The sequence below is a fragment of the Argopecten irradians genome, chromosome 15 (genome assembly GCF_041381155.1).
Source record: "Argopecten irradians isolate NY chromosome 15, Ai_NY, whole genome shotgun sequence".
Classification (NCBI taxonomy): domain Eukaryota; kingdom Metazoa; phylum Mollusca; class Bivalvia; order Pectinida; family Pectinidae; genus Argopecten; species Argopecten irradians.
Window position 1 is genome coordinate 16,023,134 of NC_091148.1, and position 26,111 is coordinate 16,049,244.

A 26,111-nucleotide genomic window follows, 5' to 3' on the forward strand; every position below is an offset into this window, starting at 1 on the left:
ACTAGTAGTGATTACCGGGTAATGAAAACCTTAGGCAATTAACCTATATAATACGCTACACGCACGTACCTGTCTCAAATATCAATAAATCTGCTAATGCCAGATTTAATAAACTGTTTATTAGTATCATATTCACTTGAGCTTGAATAGCAACTTACATAAATGACATTTCTCACTTTGTAAAGGCGCCGAAGCATATCTGTTAATTCACCACCAAGTAGTAATCAATAATTGATTAAATTCACGATTCGACTTGAACATTCCAATAGGAGCAATAGTGTGAAACACCAGATTCTCGCTCAAGACTGTAACATGAAATTTGACCGATATTACATGTAACACGCTCGGTTTGATCATCCTCGATTCTCCAGGGGTTACAATCACTGACGTTATATCCACCTCTGGACATTTTATGTACTAATATTAAAGGCTAAAAATGTCCGTGTCTTCTGTTGCCTCCAGTTTTACTCTCACATGGTCCTGAGGTGGATGTAACGTTAGAGATAGTAACCCATGGAGTATTGAGGAAGGGTTTGATTAGTTGGATATCATTCTAACAGCAAGTGCCATTTAAGGACAAACCAATTAGATAGGGGATGAAAACCTGGGTAATTAAAAGGAAAAGGTATTTTGGCAGCCACACGGTGATAAGATTTTCACTTGTTGCGCATACATCGCTGAGTCACACTCATAGATGTCCACATACTCAATAAGAAGTTAAAAATAACTGTCCACACTTAAAACTGTGTTTTCTTCTGGCTATTATTTTTTTATATGCAACGTCACTTATATTACTATACTATATCCATTACATCCATACACTATCTTTTGTAGCAGATATGACCTGACATGGTATAATCAGTAGCTACATGTATTAGGACTGGATTTCAAGGGTGATTTCTCCGTTTGGATTTAAACGCGTTGCGTGTTTCTGCAGTGACGACATTTTCCGGGAGACTATTCCACACATTCACAGCTCGAATCGTAAATGAATTGTTTCTACATCAGAACCTAGTCCTGGTTTTTCTAAGCTTTTTACTATGACCCCTTGTTCTGTTGTCCTCTTTTTGAATGAATAGAATTGTGCACTGGTTACATCAATTTTATTTAGTATCCTGTCGTATCTAATTCTTCTATACTGTAGAACTTGGAATTCCATGTGGTTTTAGTCTTTCCGTATATGTTTTGTCATGGAGGCATTTAACCTGTTTTGTTGCCCTACTTTGTACATTTTCAAGTTCCACAATATCCTTCCTTGATAGCGGGCACCATGCTGTTACTACATATTCAAGTTGTGGTCTAATTAGCGACTTGTATATTGGAATAAACATTATCCATAATTTTGAATGTGCTTCGTATCAATCCATTCAACATATTTGCTTTTTTCGTGCAATTGGCAACGTGAATGCTGAATATCAACTCAGTATCAAATGTTACGCCTAAATCTTTCTCCGAGGTGTCATTTTTTATGGTAAAACATTTCCATCCTCATTCAAAATTGAATATTCCTGTGCTTGAATCCGTGACCTGAGACTTACACTTATAAATATTAAAATGTAGCTGCTATTTTTCTGACCATATTTCAAGCTTATTTATATCCTCTTGAATCCTTCCTTTTTCTTCTATAATTTTATTGGTTCCATAATTTTTTGTATCGTCCGTGAATAGTTTGATGTTACTTCTAACCGAATTTGGTAAGTCATTGATATACATTAGGAAGAGAATGGGGCCTAATACACTTCCCTGAGGGACGCCGCCCTTCCTCTTCCAAATCATTCTTCAATTCCACGGAACCGAGTTCCTCATTCATGTTGTCGTAATTTCCTCTGTAAAAACAATACCTATTCTTCAGTGTATCTTTTTATCCAGTATTAATTCTACCTTTAATGTTAAAATTAGATGATCACTATTCCTAATAAAAGATAATTCTCCTTAACACAATCAAGTGATTTTAATGTCGTTGATCCTTCTGCATCGGTGTAACTTTCCAGATCCCAGTTTATATTCTTGTAATTAAAGTCGCCGACAATGATTACGTTATCCCTTTTGTTACACACATCCCATATTACCTTGTTTAAATTTTTGTTGTTATTTTCGCTGCACATTAAGTTGTTAGGATGGATCACACCGTATAGTTGCTTGAAGCATATATAATCTCTCTGTGTTACTTTTCACCGTCCTTGTTCAAAAATCCAGAGACAGTTTTAGATTTAGAGTATCCATATTATTTTTTTGTGTTGGGATCTCTTATAAGCCTATTGAGTACATTCACTCTATCATTAAGAACTCTTTGGTCCTCCAACTGTGGTTTTGGCACCTCCCTGTCCTTGAATGTGTTCCATATCAACATCGAATAGTATGGGCATTCTAATATCGCGACGGAAACTCGTATTGAACGATTAAATCATTTGGCAGCAAATCACTCAGTTCAATATGTCCATATTTTCCTTTCCTTTTCAGGTCACAAGTACCTGTCCATACTAATATAAATATGTTGCCGAATTCCCGTGTGAAGTTCTCTAGATTTAGCAGTACATACTCTAAGGCCTGCTTTGTTGTTTTGCCTCCCCGGCACTACCAAATTACTCCATCTCCAAAGATTTTATCTGCAGCATTCTTACGTAATTTTACTCCTTTACTGTCGGCAATGAAGATTTTCCGTTTCTCACTGCTGCCAGAAATACCACACAAAGTATTTTCAATTTTAAATACTTGTTTATTCTGGATTCGTTCATCGGCACTGTGTAGATTTGTTGATACTAACAGAAGTAAAATTTTGTCGCGGTGGCCGCCATTTTGTTTTGTAAGTGTTCACTCACATCAATAAAAATCTGCATATTGCCAAACATACGTCTCACATCACAAAAATATTTCCGCAAAATCACATCATCGCGTACTGACAATGTTCTTCGGTAAGTATCACATCATAATAATCGATAACAGCTTGATTAATTCACAGTTTTCTCTGATCGACATAAACTGTTGAAGAAAAACACAACTCTTCATCGCGCATGCGCAACCCTATTTGGATCCTTTTCCTAAATGTCTCATACAATATTTTTTTATAATATTTCAATCTGGTAAAGAAGACTTTACATTTTTCTTCTTTTCTTGACGTAACGCATCGTATCCAATGGTAGTCTCTTCTATCGCTTAATGTGCAGCAGAAAGGAAGTGGGAAGATTCATATCGGATGACTTAAATGTGTTTGACAGTAAAACTTCAATATTTTCTGATAACGACTTGAGCTCCAGTAATACAAGACGTCAATAGATAGAATACCACAGTCTCCCAAAACACACTCACCATACATATGAAGTATATCGTACTCATGTGGTAACCGTTAGTTAATGAGGTATTGTTTGTCCTGACCTTTTATATATAACGCCAGTGATAGTAACCCCTGAAGTATCGAGGATGTTCACGAGATGGATATAACGACACAGTGATAGTAATTCATGGGATATCAAAGATAATGTTGGCATTTATACAATGTATGTCATATAACACAGACTATCTCCAACAGGACGAGGGCTCGACTCCTAGATAAAATATACACTGGAAATATTTCTTCATGTGAATTTCACCTGATATTGTTTACGTGAAATTCACGTGAAGGCCCTTTCATTCAAGTGAATTTTTTCTTCACCTTAATTTCACATGATTTTTTTTCACGCGAAATTCGTGTGAAAAAATCACTTGAATTTGACGTAAAATTCATGTGGAAATTTTTACGTGATTTTTTTGTCACGGTTCACGTCAAATTCACGTGAAGAAAAAATGTTGTATCAAGAAAGTAGTTTAATAATAAATGATAAAATGTCGTCTTTATTATTTTTAACGATTAACTTATTCACACCTGAAAACACATTTAGGCTCCTCTAAATCAATGACTAGACTAGGTCATTATGAAATTTCAGGGGTGAATGAATAAGTTGGATATCTAGAGAGACAATTACATTCCACATTTTCATGTCCTGATTGTGGGACAAATGTATAGTAAGGACAAGAGAAATGTCACGTGTTTAAATATCTATCAAAACACACAGAGATGTTGAGTGAAGCATTTAAACGTTGACCCGGTTATACTCGAGAGCTAAAATTTTTGTGATTTTACTAAAAAAAAGGGGGGGGGAATGCTGAAAACGGGAATAATTTACTAAAATAGGGAAAAATAACTAAAAACGGGGAAAATTAATAAAAATGGAAAAAAAAATACTAAAAACGCGAAGAAAATAATAAAAATAGGGAAAAATTTACTAAAAACGGGAAAAATGAAATTTTTGCTGTAGTAAAATTCAGCAATAAGACTGTAAATGAGTAACATCTATAATATATTTCATGCATTTAATTTCTCAATGTTTTGCTGATCAACTTTTCGTGATTATGGCAATGTTCCATGAAATCGCGAAAATATCATTCCTGCGAAAATAGTCGGCTGTTCTGTAAGAAGTTTCCGATTTCTAGTCCTTTAATCGATACTCTACACTTTTTGTAAATGTATACAAATACTAGAAAATAAGAATTATTATACACATGTTACTGATACGTGCATAGGTGTACTGGACGTCCTTGCATAACACCATGTTGCGTTAATTGTCAGCTTAAATAGCAGCTGTATATGACTGGACTGGTATTAGTTGTTCGTTTTGAAATTATAACAGATCTTGTGATTGCACAGACAGAATGGTTTTTTTTACGAGCTTTCGTAAAGTATAAACCCTAGAAGTAACATTTATTAATATATGTGATAGTCACCGTCAATACCAAATTTCGCGTATAACAACTGCGTGTATCTCATCTTAGGTGGATACCATATGCAACTTTGTAAGATGTTTTTCTTTCAAATTTGTATTTCCCATATTCATTACAAAAATTGCATAACAATACTAAGTATTTCAAAAGAAAGGCATAGACATTGTATAAAATATGCATTCATTAAAAAAATCACAAATATCAATTTTTGTAAGAAAAACTGAGAAATATTGGAACAGCTAGAAAAACAAAGATATGATTCACTCATCCATTCTCTTAGTTACTGTATTTATCACCATTATTACCTCTTCTTAGCCACAAGTAGTTAGCTGATTACCGCTAATTGAGGTGAATCTTGTAAAAAAAAAAAACAAAGGTGCGTCGGCCGGGAGTCGAACCCGGATCGACTGCTTGGAAGGCAACTAGCAAACCGTTACACCACCGACTTCTGTCCAATTATTAATAATGTTATTTAAAAAAATATTAATTGCATTCATGTTTGACAAACAGGCTATCAAACATGAGTGCAACACAAGTAGCAAAACAAGTTTCTTTTTAGTGCTTACACCGTTTATAAAATACATTAAAAGTCAAAATATTTTTGAGAAATTCATTAAACTAAAAGCAATACTAAGATCACTCTAATTTACGTATGCAGTTATGTTTTATTTTAAGTGAGCACATTTATAGACGTAGCACATGGTGATCGAATTAAAGCTACAACAAAATGTCAAAAAACGAAGGAAAGAAACAAGAACAAAACAAAACCAAAACAAGAAACAAAAGAAAAACAAACAAGGAAGAAAATGAAATTTTGGTATTCAAAAATGCTCAAATTGCTTTTACATAAAAAATAGATTTCACACACACACACGAAAGGTGGTACAATGTGAACGACTATAACACAATACATTTAAAGGTATATACTGATGAAAGTGAATGATTATTTAAATAGATGAAATGTCTATGATGACTTATTACCACTCCCAAAAGTTTGTTTTTGTTAATTTGAAGCGTTCCATAAAGTTCATACACGTGTCTAATGTCGTGATTTTGATTCATCAAACTTGACCTCGTTTCGTTTAGAATTATCCCGTGACCTCAGATATACGTGACCTGGTGTGATACTCCGAGGTCAAAGGTCAATGTGTAGCGTGATCCTCGTTATACTCTGTTTCATATAAACGTGTGCATTATATACTTATAGTAACTCTCAATGTTATATTACAGTAATATTTAATTACACACAAATGAGCAGATCGAGTATTACAGATACATTGATTCTCTGAAAGTTAAAAAATCGAGTAAGTCAAATTTATAAAATATTTTATATCAATACAATAAAACAAATTGAAAAATGATAATTATTTGAAGCAGCAACGTTGAACATTACACATAAAGGTGTATCAATTAAGAAGCTTAAAGCTGTTCCGTCAAAAAAACAGTCTTTTCCGGTTTTCACATGATATTTGGAATTTTACTAAATAACTGTATATACCACATCAAAATACCTGTATATATATAGTGCTTTTGATATATGCATATAGATTCAAGGTATATTTTATGCCAGAATATCTTATTGGCGAATTAGAACAAAATGAAATACAAACAACTATGGCTCAAGGACAAAACCCTGCGGAAAGTCATGTTAAGGCCCGGTCCCACTGGCGTTTAGGAAGATTTGCGAATGCATTACGCACAAAATTGGCTGATATTTGCTGAACATACGCAATATTCGTAAATCTTACTTGCATCGGCCGCTCAATATCCGCAATTATCCGCAAAGGCATGTTTTTTCATTCCCAGGATTTTTGAACTGCAAAAAATTTGGATTGCGGAAATCATTCGCATTACATACGCTATTCATCAATACATGCTTATTATATGCGCTGTATATCCGCTGTTATTCGTTGATATCCGCAACTGACAGGGTTTTGCGATTTGATATCGAACTGGGACAGTTTGTAAAACGAATATATAGCGTACCTGTCACGTCGACATCACGAATTAAAGAAATTTGTAGCGAATGTATAATGAGTTTAGCTTTTATATAACGTCTGTTTTGCATTTGATTTGAGAACAATTTGCGAATGCATAACAAACGCGTCGCGTAAACCAAAGCTATAGATATGGCAGAAATCGACATAGCTGCCTATTATTTCTAGCCTGTCGAGAAGTGTAGTTGTAGTAGGCATAACGGGGGTCCTTGGCAACATACACGTTTAAGCCGAGCAATTGTTTCAAAGTCAGAAAAGAAAACGTTATCTGCTTTGATTTGAGTTCGAAACAGACTGGACCTCGTTTGCATCAGGAGGAGATAAGATAGGAGATGCACTCTGCTCATCTTTGTTGCAGTCGTGTTTTTGTGAAAAGCTATTTCGAAAGGTTCGAACGCCCTTCTTGTACCACCGCAATTCAGATGCCCAACATGCGCAACTCAACCGTTCTTTCCGCTACAGTTGCGCAATGCATTATCAACAGATCGTATTTGTTTTCGTAAAAATCGCAATACTTCCGATCTGTTTTCCTCAATATATGCGTTATATATTCGTAATTGTTTCTTTCAAATCCGCAATTTTGGAGAATTTTACCGACTTTGTCCGTCACGGGAGGGCATCCGTTATCGTATTCGCTTTTATTCGTGAAATAACCGCTTGTGTTCGTCATAAATTGGCTCTACGTTATTAATATATCCGTATTTCATACTGAGAAATTTGTTATTTTTGATCAATTAATCCGGTAATAAAGTAACAATATGTACAATACTTCCTGCATTTTATTTATCTACATGGAAACATTATTGATTCGTGTTATACATCGATATCGATATTCTCGTGTTCACTAGTATACAATATCATAGTGTAAAATCCGATTTTTTTACTTTTCGTGTAATTATACATACTGCTTTTACATTCCCGTGCCGATTATTAAAGATGCTCCACTGCTAACAATTTTTTTACTATCAAAAACAGGAGCAGACGATTTTGAGTTTTTCTTTAGTTAAAAGAGTTACTTACTTTACACCATTACCACCATTAAAAAGTTTTAGCTTCTAATTTTACTTCAAGTTAAAAATATGAAAAATAATGAATTTCATCCCGAAAAAAATCCGTGGATCAATATCTTATATAGAATGAAGTAATGATTGCGCATACACAAAAGGCAAAATAAATTATTTTATGTTATTTTTGTGTTAATTAGGCATATATATCCACGATTAAACACTAATTATTGTTCAAATGAATATAATTTATGTTCTGTCGGCGGTGGAGCATCTTTAAACAACCTAGCTATAATCACAATGTTCGAATATGTCAGTCAAGTTATTTATTTATGTACATTGACCATATAAATAATTTATTCAATAATAATTGAGTGACATGTAGTCATTTAACCATGGACGTAGGTCGTATGACATTTCACAGAACGATAGAAACAGGATCCAAATTCTTCTCCGTCAAATTAAGAGTCCGATTACAAATTAAACCCATTTTCTGGAATAAGATATAGCTGAAAATACTTCTAGAAGTAGTATACCACGCGAGCATCATAGTATGATACACCGTGTCACGCCATGCAATACACGACATACTCGCTATCTATACTACACAAATACATCGTCTGCAATGTGACCTCTTGACCCCTCTCGTCATACCCAGTAGTTTCATATTCAATAAATCTAAAGTTGTATACAAAGTTACTTCAGATCTTTTTGTTGCCGATTGTGTGATGGCGTGTATATAAACTAAAACTATGCCATGACACCATTTATATAAGCAGTAGCGTTTCGTCCGTGCGTGTCGGCCTCTAAAGCTACGTCAGTAAGTATCATACATATGGATACACAGGTGTACGGATCATACTACATATGTGTATTTTTTGCCGGCAAAATATCAAATGACATTGTCTGTGTGCTACAAAACAAAGACGTTCCGCGGTTTTATTAGGTGTGGATTAAAGTCTCATAAAGGATACACAGTTCGGATTAGAAATTTATGTGACTTTTCAAAGAACACTTTCCACAACTTACACCATCGATAGTGCACGTGTCCGAGTCAAACACACAGGTAAGACATATAAACAAAATTAGTATATCATACCTATGTCGTTTGTAGTCGTTTGTGAAAGTGTATCACTATACCGTTATCAAGGTAAAATGAGAGATAAAAAAATCAATATTAAGTATGTGTTCCATTGAATATCTTTCCTTCATGCCGTATACGTCCCCGGGTGTTGAAGTGTCGGTGTGGAAGCTTTGCATAATGGATGGATTCACATGCAACATCGCCAGTATAACAATAAAATGACCACTGATATCTTACCTGAACAGGTACAAGTTCTATACTCTATATACGGTAGGAGGGGGAGGGGTGGCTATACGTAGAACTTTATATGTTAGTTATATATAATACATCATAACACATGATACGTATATATAGGGCTAATAATAGACATTATAATTCACTTTATTGATATTTGTTTATCCACATAATCAGAAGCATACAGCTACAACAATGTATAGATCGAATTTCAAATGAAGTGACATACGTACGCGTGTAGGCCTATATGCTATGTATATATATATGTCACTATATATACTGTAGAACGAGTGTGATTGATTGCGGAAACGCATTGGTATACCAAAGATAAGCAATATATATATACAAAGATCTATGATGTACATGTACTTCATGTATATCCTGTTTTCTTTTTACTTTTGACTGAAGGAAGTCAGAGCTATGATTATTTTGGTTTCCCATTTACATGCTTTGGTTTCCTATTTCCAAGCGTTGGTTTACCATTTTCAGACTTTTATTTCAAACTGGGAGGGGGAATTTCAGTCACGACATGTAATCGTGTTATCTGAACTTTCTATTACGTTGTGACCTAATGACCAAGTCTTTCGATGTGTATTATGTGATTGCAGCTATTGTTACTGTCTAGTTATAATTCAGCATGTGCGAACCTTGCACCAGCAAAGTGCTCCGTTTGGGGGAGGAGGGAAGAGGAATTAAAGGGGAGGGGATGGAGAGAGGGGAGGGGGTTATGACCTAGTTGTGCCACCTCCCTGGTAACTTGGGTATGTATGCCACGGAGGCAGTAAACCAGTTCAACATAATGACATTCATATCCCTATAACGACACATCACATTCCACTGGGGTAATTGTGTCGATCATCCATGTGTGTCTTTTTAAGGATGCTTTTCTGATTTTCTGAGGTCGCAGTCTCCTTAAACCCCAACCCCACCCACCCCCCACCCCCACCCCCTCCCCATTCAAACTGGACAATGTTTAAGTCTTGTGGAATTTAAAAATGAGACTTTTCTGCATTTTTATAGCTAGTTTCCTTATGTCAAAATTGCAAGCGTTTAATGTATAATGTGGATCATAGATAATTTTGTCATCTGACTCCAAGGACCGAAATGAGCGTCCAGGTCCCCTCCACCCGCCAACAATTCAAATGATCCAAATTTAAAAAGGTTCAACAGAGACGTATAGCCAGGGTTGAAACGATGTGGATAATGTTTTCCCATCACCCCTCCTGATCAGATAATTAGTATGCATACCCTTTAAAGGCCCACTACTTTTCCGAAAATGCTTTTAATTTTTAAAATGGGAATGTAAAACGAGGTCAATAATTTTGTAGAGTCACAAAAGTTATTAACTTACCGTTAATACTATATGTATCATCACCTTCTGAACAATATGATTAAAAAATATAAAATGTTTTTTTTTTTTCTTAACGCGGGTCGTCTTCTGTTTCCCGCCGACGTCATACATGTAAATACCGCGCGGTAGTTGACTATCACTACGCCAGATGGCAAAACAGCGAAAAGACTTTCCACGGCGGAAATCTTGCATATTTTTTGTGTTGTAAGCTCATCTTCAATAAGCTTAGGGAAGAACGAATAATCATACTGTATGAATTCCACCCCATTGCCGATAGTGTTGCAAGTCCCGATGTGGATAGTCCCGATGTGAAAAATGTCGCTTTTTGTTTGATTTTTCTCGTGATAATATCCATATGCAACTGTATTGTTCTGACAACTATGATCAATATTCAATTCACAAACTTTTTCATCAAACTATTATTCCAAGGCAAACACAACACAAGTATAATTCTGTGCCAATACGCCGCCATGTTTGATTAACCAGAAACCGTGACGAAATGAAACACTCAACAGATAAAAGTTTTAAAAAAGCTAACAAACTAAGAATAAACATTGTAAAACTGAACAAATGTTAGCATTATTTGGAATGTAGAAAAAAAATGTAAAATCCATGTTAAAAACTTTGTGACATTATATTTTTTTCGTAGTAAAAAAATGTACTAGGTCATTCCATATATGGTACCAGTTGCCATATTTGGAGCGCGAGACTTTCTAACTAGAAGCATCATGGCAGCCCAATGAGTCGTTTCGGAGATGTGAGCCATTCAAATGTGATTAAAAACATAATTAAGATATGGAGGTGGTTAAATAAATAATCATATCATGTTAAAATTGTTTGATAATATTGAATTAAATTACAATTTTACATGACACACGTGAAATATTACAAGAGATGAAATCAATTTTTTCATCTTTAAGCATGAATACTCGTCGAAAACAGCGGTCATTGTTTCAAATGGCCTCTTCCTGCCTTGGAAGACTCCCTAAATATAAATGAAGATATCCTACTAGAGCGAATGGAAAGATTGTGAGCTTTGCATTAACAGATGGGCCTTTTTTATCGATCCCTGACTATCTGTATCAAATCGCTGGCACAATTTGGTCTCGAGACTCAGTCTGTTTATCTCGATGAACTGTGCTATTCTTTCAAGCTACCACGGTACCCAACGATATCGAGAAATGGTGGCATTTGGTTTATTTTCTTGAAAGTTCATGTCATTTTTTCAAACTACATTGTATCTCGATGATCTATGATTCGGTGCTTCATGTCATTTTTTCAAACTACATTGTATCTCGATGATCTATGATTCAGTGCTCCGATTAAGACGAGTACACTAGTAAAATACCCATTGAAAATGTCAATTACCCCTAAAATTGTATGAACTGGTACTGAGTACTCCTACAATTACTCAATTATTATGAATGCTTAATCTAATGACAAAACTTGATTGTAGCCCCGTCATAGATGTTAAAATCTCACTGATACTGAAGTTACGGTTTAGTCAAAATCTCTTTACAAGGACAAATATTTTTAAAAGTCCAATCGACAATCTCGATCATGAAAACTGAGGAGTCCTTTATAACTTGACTGAAAAGTTAAGTTCTACTTCAGGAAACCTGAGAAGGTTGAAAAATTAGAATACGTTTTCTACGTAAAAGCAAATACGAATTCCAACTATAGTCCATATTTACTTTCCAATCGAACTTTGTTCGCCGGGAATGTTTTGATTGCCATTTCAGTAGGGGCATATTCTCGGGTTTTAAACCTCATTAACCGAAGGCCTACATTGCAAAACGTAAACTCAATATTAATAGAACACGAGGTCATTGCGTTGGTATTTGAAAGAACTCGGTCAAAGTCGTGATGTCCATTGGTTAATAATTAAATTACTTTGTAAAAAAAAATCTGTAAGTGGGTCTTATGTCTTATCATAGCGATCGTCTTTTATTCTGATCAAAAAATGGTCCGGCAATCCATGATTCCAAATGAGATATATAAGTCTTACGACAATGCACATACATATAAGTACAGTAGATATTGTATAGTCAAGTTAAGTACACGTGGAACAATAAGCACACCACGTGCGTCTTATTACTGAAATAGTCAATTATTTCATAATGACTTAATAGTTCTTAACTGTGATATTTTATATTTATGTTTTAGTATTAATTTATTATCTATTGTGTAAGTGAACCTTCTGGTCTGTTGAATTGGAAATAGGTGAAATAATAATAAAAAAATTAAATGAAATGAAGAAAATGACGGGAATCGTTCTAATGTTAGATTAAGATCATGTTCTACTTTAGCTAGGAACAAATACGCGCCAGGGTGATCGGGTGGTGTAGTGGTTAAGCCAATCGCCTTTCACCTAGCCGGCCGGGGTTCGATCCCCGGCATGGACGTGAAAAGGTTAGGGAGTCACCTGCCAAATCACGTGGGGTTTCTCCGGGCACTCCGGTTTCCTCCCACAGTAAGACCCCTCGCGCGCTTACATCCGGGCCATCGAGAGTGATTTACACAAGTTGTATAACTTGTTTCTCAATCGATGTAAAATAAATAAAGTTTACATTTACATTTAAATACGCACCAGATTCATTAAAGGAACATTTCATATTTATCTGAGTTGCTGCCCTTCGTATAATTGATTCACTGCGTCAGTTTGTTCCTTCAGAACTGATGGAGTGAAATGAAGAAATGTGACTCTGGTATATATACTCACGCAACCAGAAACCTTCCGCAATTTCCGAAAACAAGAAAATAGTACATATACACGTTTACGGAAGTGCCGAAGGTTCTAGATTGGATACTAACAGGGTGATAAGAATTTTACAGGAAGGTCATAACGTCTAATAGCGAAAAAGTTTAAAACAAGTTGCATAACCTTTGGCGAATTTCCTTGCTCACTGAAGGCAATAGAGTAGGCCTTATTTAAACTAGCGAATCATGTTTTTTGTGTGACATTGAGATTGTCTGTTTCACGCTTGGATATATATTCATTTCGTGATATTTTTATTGTATAAAATAAAAGATAAAAATGGAACTAGACAGAGGTTAAAATCAGTTATCTAAGGGGATAATTGTATGGGGTTACGTTTTTGCTTGAAACCTTGTCATAACTACATGCAAACCTCGATCCCAGATGAAGTCGCAGTATCGCTAACTTCCGTGCGGCTACATGATATACGGGAGTCTGGGACCGAGGATGTCCTAGCAATTGTACTCTTCCTACGCTTCTGCATACATCAATATGAAAATGTATTTTTATCGTCGAATAAGTTTGCATAAGTTTATATTTAATTATTCTCTAGTAAAAATGTTAAACTTTTGAATATGTTGGGTAAATATCTGTTTCGTACTACAGAGAAAAGAAAAACTGCCCCGCGAGAAACTAAATGATAAAATTGCTTCATAGTTCTTTTCAACATTGTTGTTTGTCATTCGCATCAATATTGCTTCTGTTGTGTTATACATATATAGCACATAAGTGTATTGACTTATCTTTTGTCCTCCGCCATCCTGTACGTTCCCATGTCATATTAATAATAAAGATGATTGTATTGTTCCCTGACGATTGCTTATGGATTTGATGGAAGACCTGAACAGCTAGGAGAAAGATTTTAGGAGTGTGATGGACATTCTTTTAGAGGGAAGGCAAAGAACGAGATAATTAGTCCAACTGTTGCCGCAAATTATTATTTATTAATTAAGTCGATTTAGTATTACAATTTTAAGACATTGAATTTTCTTCCTCTCCTTACTCCTCCCCTCCCCTCTCTCTCTCTCTCTCTCTCTCTCTCTCTCTCTCTCTCTCTCTCTCTCTCTCTCTCTCTCTCTCTTTCTCTCCAAAGTGTTCTTATTTACTATTTAATCATATTTATATATTTCATTACTTTGCATATCATGTTTGTATTCGTTCTGTATTTTGGAAAGGGTGGCAATATAAGTTGCATAAAACTTGTACCCAATCCTTTTGTATATATTTGCAATAAAATGTGTTAAATCAATTGTTCCCTGTATGCTTGTAATGCATTTAGATAAAATAAAAACTTGTAAGACGTGAGTAAATGTTTCACGCGAAAACTACGTGGATCAATTGCAAGGCATTGATCGTAGATCAGTAATGCTTATGAAAAGTATTTCGTAGTGAATATATTAAACTTTAATTCTTATTCAAATCTACAACAAAGGGGTGATCGTTGTGATATAGACTCGTATATCAGATAACAATGCTTATGAAAAGTACTTTTTAGTAAACAAATTACTTTAATTCTAATTCCAACGTATATAGACTCGATTCGTTTATCAGATTTTAAATGAAATACTCTACTGTATATACATTTGTACCCAGTCTTAAGTTAGATCGATTGTGCTTTAATTCGCGTTCTCGACAGGTACTTGTGTAGAGTGATTTACGTTAAATAAACTTAATGTCACGTGACCGTTCTGTTTAGTGTTAGAAGAAATCGATCTTGGATACCGTTACCACCGTCATGCGCCGTACTTCCAGATAGAAATGTAAACATTAGCTATTGTTTGACTCCACTTTGTACGTTTAACCAAACTTGGTAGTTATTGACCGATTTAACTCATTGTTATATATTTTAAACTAACGCAAATATTGATGACGTCAATATCACGTGGCTGTTATAGATTTTCACCTTTTTGGTGTTACGTAATATCGGTGTTGAGTCAGTGAATTCAGTAATGAGTTCTAAATGTCTGCCTATTGTTCATCATAAAACAATGCATCAGCGGGATTTTTTTTTTTTTTCTAATTAAGTTGACACATTAGAGTTCAAGCATGATTTATCAGCTCTGCAAATGCAAGTACAAAATGCACTTACCGATTTGGGTTGAAAAATATTCCTGCAATCAATCTGGTCAGTGTGTACTATAAGTGTGAAAAGAAAAGTAGTCCAACATTACATACTTTTTTTTTTTAATTTTTACCTTCGATCACTCTTTCCCATAATATGTAAACGTTATTTTCTCTTTAACCTATTCCATATCGTCCACGACATTCCAGGGGTTACTATCACTGACGTTTATATAGTGGATATAACGTCAGTGATAGTAAGCCCTTTGATCCCAGGATCATGAAACAGTTTTAGACTAAATTGTTTGCTTCGCCAATGACGTAACTTTTTGTAACGTTATCTTTGATTGGCTAATTCTAAACTTCAGACAGTTTTGGACTTAATACGTTTCATGGTCCTTGGGCTAGGGCTTACTATCACTGACGTTATATCCATTATATAACGTCAGTGATACTAACCACTGGAATGTCGAGGATGATATGGGATAGAGTATCGAGGATGATCCTATATATAAACTTGCTGTTTATTTTACCCCTTTTTACCCTGTCCCAGATTATTTTCGTTATTTTTGTTACCCCTGGCTTTTAACCCTTTTCTTCAAACTTATATGTATTAATGTATATTCCGTCTTTGCATATTACAGAGTTAGCTCCCTTGCGGGTAGGTATTGATTGTTACGTCATTATTTTGTGAGCTAAATTCACGTCGTTTTCTCCGAAACGCATGACGTTACGCTCGCGAACACATGACGTCACAATCAATACCTACCCGCAAGTGCAGATAACTCTGTAATATGCGAATTCGGAATTGTTACCTACGATCACTATTACATAATAGGTAATTTATTACTGCATTGTGTAATACTTATCCTTATCAATCCATCACACTTCTCACCACATTAATCATCAACAGCAATGAATTAAAAAAATATTTAAAAAAAACAACACTTTTTCGGAATTCGCTCCTTTTCGTCTCAATTTTTTCACGAACTATCTGATATTTCGCAACACAAAGCTTTACCGGATATAGATCATTAACCGTCTCCAGGTAAATAAATCCGAGGCTTCCAGGAAAACATTAATAAGGGCAATTTACTGACTTGTTTGTCCTACCTGTTGATGACATTTTGCAATACGAGTTTGTGTGTAAGAGCACGTTTTCACTCTAGGGTATTTCCCAATCCACCTGTGTGCTAACAAAAAGTAAAGTGTGTGTATAAATATCGTTACGTTTCGTATGAATGAGTGATTTATAGTTTATGCGAAAAGGGCTTCAGACGTAAGGATTTTGTTGTTGAGATCTGAGATTTTGTTTCATCTACTGTGATAAGAACAGGAAGTCTGTACAACAGGTGGGTCATAAACGTTTTATTGAAAAAAATATAGGACAGTTTTTATACCAGGGGTTTCACAAACATTCCTTATTTTAAGAAATCCATTAAAAAATTCCCCATAGACAAGTATTACAGATTTAAGAGAAATAATCGTACAAGCAAGTTGTGGTGCCTTCTTTGGGGACAGTTAGAATACTTTTTATATCGGGGGTCAGGGACAATTTTTAAGAACATTCCATAATTTTAAAGATGCTCAACCGCTAACTAATGGTATTTTTTTCACTATCTAAAACAAGACCAGACGATTTAGTATTTTTCATCAGGTACAAAAGTTACTTACTTTACACCATTACCGCCTTTGAAAAGTTTGAGCTTCTAATTTTACTTTAAGTTTAAAATATAAAAAATAATTAATTGCATCCCGAAAAAAATCCGTGGCACTATATTCTATATGAAATGATTTATTTTATATTATTTTTGTGTTAATTAGACATATATATATATAAGATTAAACACCAATTATTGTTCAAATAATTAATGTCATTTATGCTCTGTCAGCGGTGGAGCATCTTTAAGGAATCCTATAACTTAAAATTCCCTATAGATAAGCACTACATATTTTAAGGAAACCATCTTAAATTGGCGCCTTCCTTAAAATCTGCAATAATGCTTTCCTATGGAGAATTTAAAGTTAATGAATACCTTAGATTTAAGGAAATTTCGTGAAACTGGACCCGGATGTAGTTACCCGTCTGCATGTGTGAAATATTATGACATTTTGAAAGAAAAGTAACTAATATCGTAAGTAATTTTCTCTTCACGAATTAAAAAAATTCTAGTGTGATATATATATATATTTATTGCGAATCGCTCTAAATTCTCTATAGATGATGTAAAAGCTAGAAGATGACATTTTTTCATACCACAAAAAACAGATGTCAACATTACTGAGACATAAAAACCCGATAAAGCCTGAAAAAAAAACTTTAAAAGATAATGTCAAAATAACGTTTTATAAACTTTTAAACAGTATCGACCGTTTAAAAATAAGATATTGTAAGGAATCTAAAAATGGTTTGGTAAGAGTCCTATATTTTCAAGGACATTGAAATAGTTGAATAAAAGATTTGTAAAAGCCAAACTTTATTTAAATGTCTAATACTAATTATCAGTCATTAAATGTTGTGTTATTGACGCAAGGGTATACATCAATTGTTATTTCGTAATACAACCAGATTTAAATAATACTCTGTCGTCTCCATGTAAATATCAAAATAAGGCTACTAAACAAACAAATATTGATGGTCATAATTTAGGACACTATTAGGTAGTTAGTCGTGTTTATCAATAAAGAAGGACACGAGACTTTGTCACAATAATCTAGCTCTACTAATCTCATCGTCTCGTGATTTCCCCGAGCGTGGTAAAATCAGAAAAACCAGTGAACAGGTTGGTGAGAAAAGATATTTATTGGACAGATATGGTCTTAGATATGTCAAATCCTTTTGCGACTTAAAATTTGACATCTCTCTAGGGATATCATTATTATCGTTATAACGAAAGAAAATACACGAAGATAGTTTTAAAGAAGTTAATTTGACAGAACGGTATTTCCCTTATTGAACAAATAAACTCTTAGATATTTTGAATCCTTTTACAACTTAAACGTTTGCCTACGGCTGCAATTATGATCAGTATTACGAAACTTTGTGGAGACCATTTTAAAGAAGTTAATGTATTCGTATGATAACATTTATTTGGACGTGTTTTAAAACAGTATCTCTTATGACTGAACGACGTTTACCTTATTGGACAAATGAAATATTTTGAATCCTACAATTGCCAACAGATAAACTACTTGACTAATTTAAGAAATCAGATGGAGACATTTTTAGGAAATTAATGTATAATTTTTTTAAGAAGTTAATTATTTTTACTTTATACTTAAATATGATTAAACATTTATAACAGTGTCTTTTTGTTCATTTCGCTAAACTATGGTACATATCATAACGAAACTAAAGTTCATATACTGTGATTCACTCTATTTCCGCGAAGTAAAATTTTCAAGTAATTTTACGAGAGCTCGGACACGAATTCATCATGTGATTAAGGAATGATTGTAAAAATCATATATTTAGATTTTTCTCCTCTGATTTGTAACGCGCTCCAAAGAATATGCCCGGTGCCTACTGCGTACATACTGCCGTATACGCAGTCAAAATGAAGATTAATCTTTAAATGAATTTTGAGATTGTTAGTAAAACCTATTGATCGCGATTTTTTTTATTCACAAATATGTTGGAAAAAAAAGATAATGCGAAATATTTTATTCGCGAAAATTAAATGTTTTACAGTATTTTAAAAGTACTAATGCCTAAAATCAATTTATTGTCACCATTTATTAATAAGTTGAGCAAGCTCGCATATCTAAAGTATATTGTATACAAAGTTTGTATGTCGCCCTTTTCCGACCATATCATCCAGATTAAAGCATTAATTGGTATGAACATCAAAGTAGATTTCATACTCGATACTCTTTGGGTTACTATCACTGTTATTTTATTCACTTTGGATATCGACAGTGATAGTAACATCTTGGATGTCGAGATTGTTGGATATAACGTCAGTGATAGTAACTCATATATCCAGGATGACCAGTTTGGGGTTTAAGATAAACATTTTGTAATTGTATATTTTATGATATGTTGCGATGTGATTTGTTTTATTTTTTGATGTGTTTTGTTGTGTTGTTAAAGAATTGGAGAAAATAACACATGTAGTAAACTAAGATACTTAAAGATGCTCCACCGCTGGCAAATGGTATTTTTTCACTATTAAAAACAGGAGCAGACGATTTAGTATTTTTCTACAGTTACAAAAGTTACTTACTTTAGACCTTTACCACCATTGAAAAGTTCTAATTTTACTTCACGTTAAAAATATAAAAAAAATGATTGATTGCATCCCGAAAAAAATCCGTGCCACTATATTTAGGAATGTAGTACTGATTGCGCATGCACCAAAGGCGAAGTAAATTATTTTATATTATTTTTTGTGTTAATTATATATATATATATATACACGATTAAACACCAATTATTGTTCAAATTATGAATATCATTTATGCTCTGTCGGCAATTGAGCATTTTTAAGTTGTATCTTCCAACAGGTATATGTATTTTCTCTTTATTGAATTTTTGTATAAACGTGATGAAACCCCCCTCCCTTTTTATTTTCTGCAAGTCCCCCGAAAGTAGATGTACTTATATTTCCATAGGAAATAATCACAAGTCAGGTGTCTTTAAACTATTATGTCTAACCAGTGTTTTATTTATAGGTCAATTTGGATGGTGATGATACAGTGTAATATGACAAGCTAGGCATGATAGAATCCGACACAACCACTGATTTAGGCCACCATCTTTTCTTCCTTCAGGTAAGTTTCATATTTCTTTTACCTAGAAACGTCGTCGGAGACCCACGGGTGATCGCACTACACTACGCTACACTTATCTACGTTAGTGTATATATCGCCAGGGTTACCGAGGATGCCGTAGAAATATAGATACTATGCATTCCGTACGGTAATTTTTTTCCCATTACTGCTGATATAAGTTTTCATCCTTCTTCATCTTAACTCTATTATACTTCTACAGTAACAGGCATACAATTCGCATACCTGTTTGCATTCTTTACGTTCAAACATATTCTTTCATAACATCTTAATAGGTTTAGGTTTCCGAAACGTAATGGAGTGTAATTAATGTTGTGAGGTTTCTGGGGTGTAATTAATGTTTTGAGATTTTTTTTTATTTTACATAGCTAATCCATTTCTAACCAATATTTCACTCAACTTAGAATATTTTAACAGTTTCTGTATATGTTTTGGACAAAATTTCAATATTACTAATTACTAGTATATTCCCGTGCGATAATTTTTTCTTGTGAACAGGATAACTGAATAAAACTTGTATGCTGTCCAAATTTAATTATAAGAATTATTGACTTTTTGAAATTATATTTTCTACCAAGTTTTGTGAAACTTTGAACGCTCCCCAAAACTATAATGGTCTATGATTGATTTTTAAGTACACCGAATAATTAGTAAATTGTAATTAACCTAATGAGTTAGTCTATAACAGGAAAATTAATTGAATGAATCAGTCGACAATAAGTCGTCCTGTAGGAAATAACGCGAGAATTTATCACCGCGAATTTATCTTATTTTACAGTACTTTGGTTATTTCGTCTATGCATCTTACAGAGTTACCTCCCTTGTGGTTAGGCATCCATTGTGACGTCATTATTTTGAGAGCGAAATTCAAGTCGTTTACTCTGAAAAATATGACGTTATGCTCACAAACACGTGACGTCACAATCAATACCTTCTCGCAAGGGCAGATAACTTTGTAACATGCAAATACGAAATGATAGAAATGCACAAAGTTATTGACGTAACTAAAATTATAAGTATCTAGTTAATCAATATTTTTTAACCAAAAGCACTGGTGGATTGTGATATAACGCTGTGAGTGGCTATTGTGTAGTGATCCCTGCAGCCTAAGCACTTTGACTGCTGTCTGTCCAAATATAACCCATTCTGACGTATATAGTAATCCGCTTATTAGGTCATTCCTACACACAGAAACCTGACCACCTTTTGCCAGGTGTGCTCAATTTTGGTATAGGATTACAATTTATTATGGAATCCATGTTATTGATTGCTACGAAATTCTGTTTTAGATTAAGGACTTTCCTTCGATTTGTTTTTGTTTTGCTTCTTACATTATAAAGATTGAAGGTTAATAACGTTTGAAGGTTAAAATATTTTGAGTTAGTAAATAGTTGGTTGTTTTTGTAAGGTTTTCGAAACTGCTACCTAGACGCGGATGCACATGGCTAGAGGATTGAGTAAGAAAAGCATTGACTTCATGCATTATAAGTTGTTAGATTACCTCGCTTGAGCATTTTTGTAAAGGAGATTTTGATTTGATGGATTTATCTTTTTAAAATAATATCATAATTAGCACACTTTCTTTCACAACTCTGTACCAAGTGTGTTGACAACTAAGCGGTATTTCCATATCGTTTCATACTGTGTAATCGCTAATATGCGCGGGGTTTTAATTTCGCTAAATTCGCGGATCCATCCGAAATTGCGAATTTTAATACCTAGCGAAGTTTATCAAAATTATGGTATCACGTTCTATAGCCTGTCATAAGACTAAACATTTAAGAAACTTGAAAGATAATCCTCGAAAATATATTATAGTACAAAAATTTAAATCACAGTATAGCATTTCCATAACCGTTTCCTTTAATATATGTGTTGACAACCAAGCTGTAGCCATTCCTGTGTTAGGGTTCCTTGTATTGACGACGAGGTGAATTTCCATGTCTTAAATTACGTGTGTTCCATTAATTGGACACGATTATCAATATTTTTACAACACACATTGGTAGGCATATGTGTGCGGCCTTTAAAGAGTTTAGGTTCCTATGTACTTGTAAATTTTGACTACGGCTACATGAAAACAATGCATATGGTCACGATTTAAAGGGCCGGTCCGCAAGCCTGCACAGGTTTAGTGAGCGGGCTTCCCATTATATGCCAATGGCCGATTTAAATATTAATCGATCCTACCCGGTAAGGACTAGCTAACGCAGGGAACAGTAAATATATCGATGTTATAGATTGTACAAGGTATAACACGTTAATATTGTTCTTATCTAGAGACATGTGATTTAAATAAAGTGTATGGCTTTAAACAGGTGCTTTCGTAGACCATAATTATTCTAAAAAAAACACAGCTAATTGTGGTGTGAAAATATAAGTCGCGCCTGCCAAATGTAAGCAAACTATAGTGTGAATGCCACGGGTCGGAGTTTAATTGTGTATGAATGAAGATGACGTCACGGGTTTCTGCGATACCTGTAGATAGTCCCAGTTGGTCTGTTTGAGGTTCACGGCGTGACGGGTTGAGGGTCGAGTTACCGTTTTCGTAATCTCCACGGCGACCATTGCATTGGTTTACGTTGGAAGGTCACAAATCAGGACGGGTGTAGAGTAGAACTAAGCTACGAGACGTGATACTCTATGGGGATTAAAAGAGAAGTGGTCATTTCATTTAATCTGGATTACATCTGACCATTTCTATGACTGATTTGGCTCACGCCGACAGTGCGTGTTTTTAAAATCGTGATGCATCGTAAAGGATATCATTATTTTGGACATTGAAACTTTGGCTCATGGGACTGTCCATTTCCTATGTGAACAGGTATGCCAATCGAATCTTCTGTTAACTCAGTGTCGACTAGTACTGGAGGGTATTAGAGTTACCAAGTCTTAGACGATAGAATCTCTCAGCAAAGACTTTACGATTTCAAAGTAATAACTACATGTATATAGAAAATAATAAATGTGTATTATAAAATAAATAAACTGGAAGCGTACCATTCATTATATATGTGTATTATTATAGCTATTAATAATTTGTTAGCGTATAATTCATGAGTGGTTATATGCACCAGATTTAGATATTGATTTTATGTCTTTGACATATATATACATAGTTAACTGGAATATTGCAATATTTTGTATGGTAATTATTAATTTTCCATTAAATACCATTACTGGAATTGCAATAACTGTATAAATCTGATGAGTGTTGGAAGTCAGATATAAGCTTATACGGTAAGATCGATTTCTCTTCAATGACATACATGTATATGTATACATTGTATATATAGAGAGAGAGAGCATTTTACCCATAGAGTCGAAACGTAGCTTCTATTTTCACTTAAAGCGATCAATTTTCACATCGTTAACTCACCATTGGTAGCGTAATCATTTAAAGACCACATTGGAAACTTAATCTTATGCTACTGGTTTAATAAAACGCTATTCCATTGCAAACAATTTTATTTTGAAATGTTATGTTTTAATTTGACGCAGTTTGATATTGATTTCCGTTCTTTCAATAACAATCAAATTGAATCAATTCCATTATTTAACAAAACGTCAAAACACATAAGAATTCCGCTTATTTTGGTAATTGTGATATCTTCAATGATGGAAAAGTATTCATTAAATATATGAAAAAGATTAAATTCCCCAGTAAGACATTTACTTGAGTCAAAATTGAATGAAAAAATGCGAATGTTCCTAGCAATTTATATGTTTTGTATCGTTAAAATTTGAAAAGAATTCATAGAATTTATATAGGCTTTGCCTGCTATTCAATACTTTTGACTATAAGATCGTGTCAATAAAATTTGTTGAAATGACAAATATCAAATGAAAGAAAAAAAAGAAAAATGAAAGGAATTTTCCATAATAAAGTATTTAAACACAATTAACGTAAAACCCAGTTCTACCCGCGATAATGCGTATCTTCCTTCAAATGCCATAAACATAAGTATGAATATTCGCCAATGTGCTTTTGTAGGTATATGACATTACTTTTGTACGGGAGCATTGTTATAGTATACATATGCATATTCTATCCTTTTCGTAATCGGTATGTCTGGTGTATATAATGTATATTATCACACTTTTCAAGCTAATGTGCCATTATTTTCATTTCTATACTGACAAATCAAGAAGAACTATATAACTGATATGATATTCGGCATAGTTTTGAATTACAGTTTGAAGTTACTAATTACTTTATTAAAAGTTAAATAAGTGCCAGATATATTACCAAACATCATTATATTAACATCTGCTGTAAAGCCATCGAAAGTTATGCGGAAATTCAGGAAGGTATCGGCTGCTATGGGAAATGTAATGCATTGTTTATTTCTGGTGCAGACAATTTTAGCCGGACTGTTGTAAAGTAATGCATTGATTTTGTTTGTTTTCTTTTACAGACAATCTAACGCGACCACGAGTAGCCAAATGCTGAGTATTACAACCCTAACACGTAAGTCAAAGAAACCTCCACTCATGTCAGACAATGATCAGAGAAAAGTTCCCCATCTCAATGACAACCAAGTAGTTGAGCACGACCCCAAGAACGAAGCTATTTCAATGATGGGGATGCTTAAACGGGACGAGGAGGCGCTCACAGAACACATCAAAGATTTGATCAAATACAGAAAAGACTATGCAAAAATTGTGTTCACGACAAACGTGGAAGGGTGGACGCCATTCCATGCGTTTGCCTTACGAGGCTGTCGGAAACTTGTGAAACTTAGTTTGAAGGCGGGAGTTGAGGTGGACTTAGAAATGGGACAGCCAGATGGTCTCCCTGGCGGCTGTTCTGCCTTACATCTAGCCTCCCACCGCGGTGACGTCAGTATTATCGATATTTTGATAGCCAATGGTGCGAGTGTGAATAAAACAGATAACACAGATAGAACTCCAATATTTTATGCGTCACGAGCAAACAATACACTCGCAGTGAAAAGACTCGCACGTGCTGGCGCAGACGTCAGTTTATGTGACCCCGAACATAAATCTTTAGCAGACGACATTCCCTCATCTCCATTTTGTTTTCTTCCATTTGTGGGACAACGTCGGAAGTCGGACAAATAGTCCACTTCCGGTAAGATTGCGCATGTGTGCTTTGATATTCCTCGAAGATGATTGAACACATGTGGATTCTCATCGACACAGACTGTGATATTCCATTTACTGTTTACCTCCGTACGCGCGCCTTAATTTGTCACAACATAGTCAAAATTTGCAATATTTCATTAACTTTGGCATACTGATTCCTTTTGTGGTTTTATAAAAAGTATTTGGCTACTAAAGGATGATATGATGTGAATACTGTAAATATAATGAAGCATTTGATTTGTATTCATTCAAAAAGTTCAAGGTTCATAAAACATAATATTTTTTTAGATATATTGGTTGTGTGAAACCTTAATGGTACAAAATTTTCGATTTCATTTTTTTTTTTGGCTTTGGGTTTTACTTAACTGATGTGATAATTGATATAAATGGCAACAATCAAGGGAAAGAAACAATGCTCAAACTGTCATACAAATTATAAATGTTATATTAGTTTATATTACAATACTAATCAATTTCCTAAAAGAATATCTAATATTAGATAAACATTATACTATGTATTTCATATTATGTTTTTGTTGTAGTAACAAAGCGCTTGAGTTTTTTTTAATTTTCTATTGAGTAGTAGATTCTGTATTTGCATATGACAGAGTTATCCGCTCCTGTGGGTAGTTTTCTATTATGACGTAATGTGCTTCTGAGCATAACGTCTCACTTTTCATAGAAACAAGCAGGTTTTGCTAAAAAAACAATGAGGCCAAAAATTATATGCATGTTTCAGGTTACATGACTGAAAAAATAGGGTCGGTCAGGCTGGCTAGAAGTCTTTTATTTCTCATTACCATATTGAACTTTATCTGGATAAACTAAAGCCAGGTAAAATCTTTGAAAACTTCACACACTACATTTTGTTTTGAAAAGTGTGATAAAATAGCTACGGAAGTAAAAACTAGGGTAGTAACCTGAAACATACATTTTTTTGCCTGACTCCTCAATAAATACATGTACC

The 26,111-nt window shown here is 34.2% G+C and overlaps 1 protein-coding gene across 3 annotated transcripts; it reads left to right on the forward strand.

Moving 5' to 3' along the window:
* Positions 1-8,474: 8,474 nt before the first annotated feature.
* LOC138309044 (uncharacterized) lies at positions 8,475-25,851 on the forward strand. Of its 3 annotated transcripts, none has more exons than XM_069250145.1 (3): positions 8,475-8,822; positions 19,919-20,017; positions 24,454-25,851. In XM_069250145.1, exon 3 carries the CDS (start codon positions 24,482-24,484, stop codon positions 25,118-25,120), a length of 639 nt encoding a protein of 212 aa, XP_069106246.1. In that variant the 5' UTR covers positions 8,475-8,822; positions 19,919-20,017; positions 24,454-24,481; the 3' UTR covers positions 25,121-25,851. The 3 variants fall into 3 exon arrangements, with proteins under 3 accessions (XP_069106246.1, XP_069106247.1, XP_069106245.1); XM_069250146.1 differs by lacking the exon at positions 8,475-8,822 and adding an exon at positions 16,441-16,596; XM_069250144.1 differs by lacking the exons at positions 8,475-8,822; positions 19,919-20,017 and adding an exon at positions 22,108-22,859.
* The last annotated feature ends 260 nt before the right edge of the window (positions 25,852-26,111 follow it).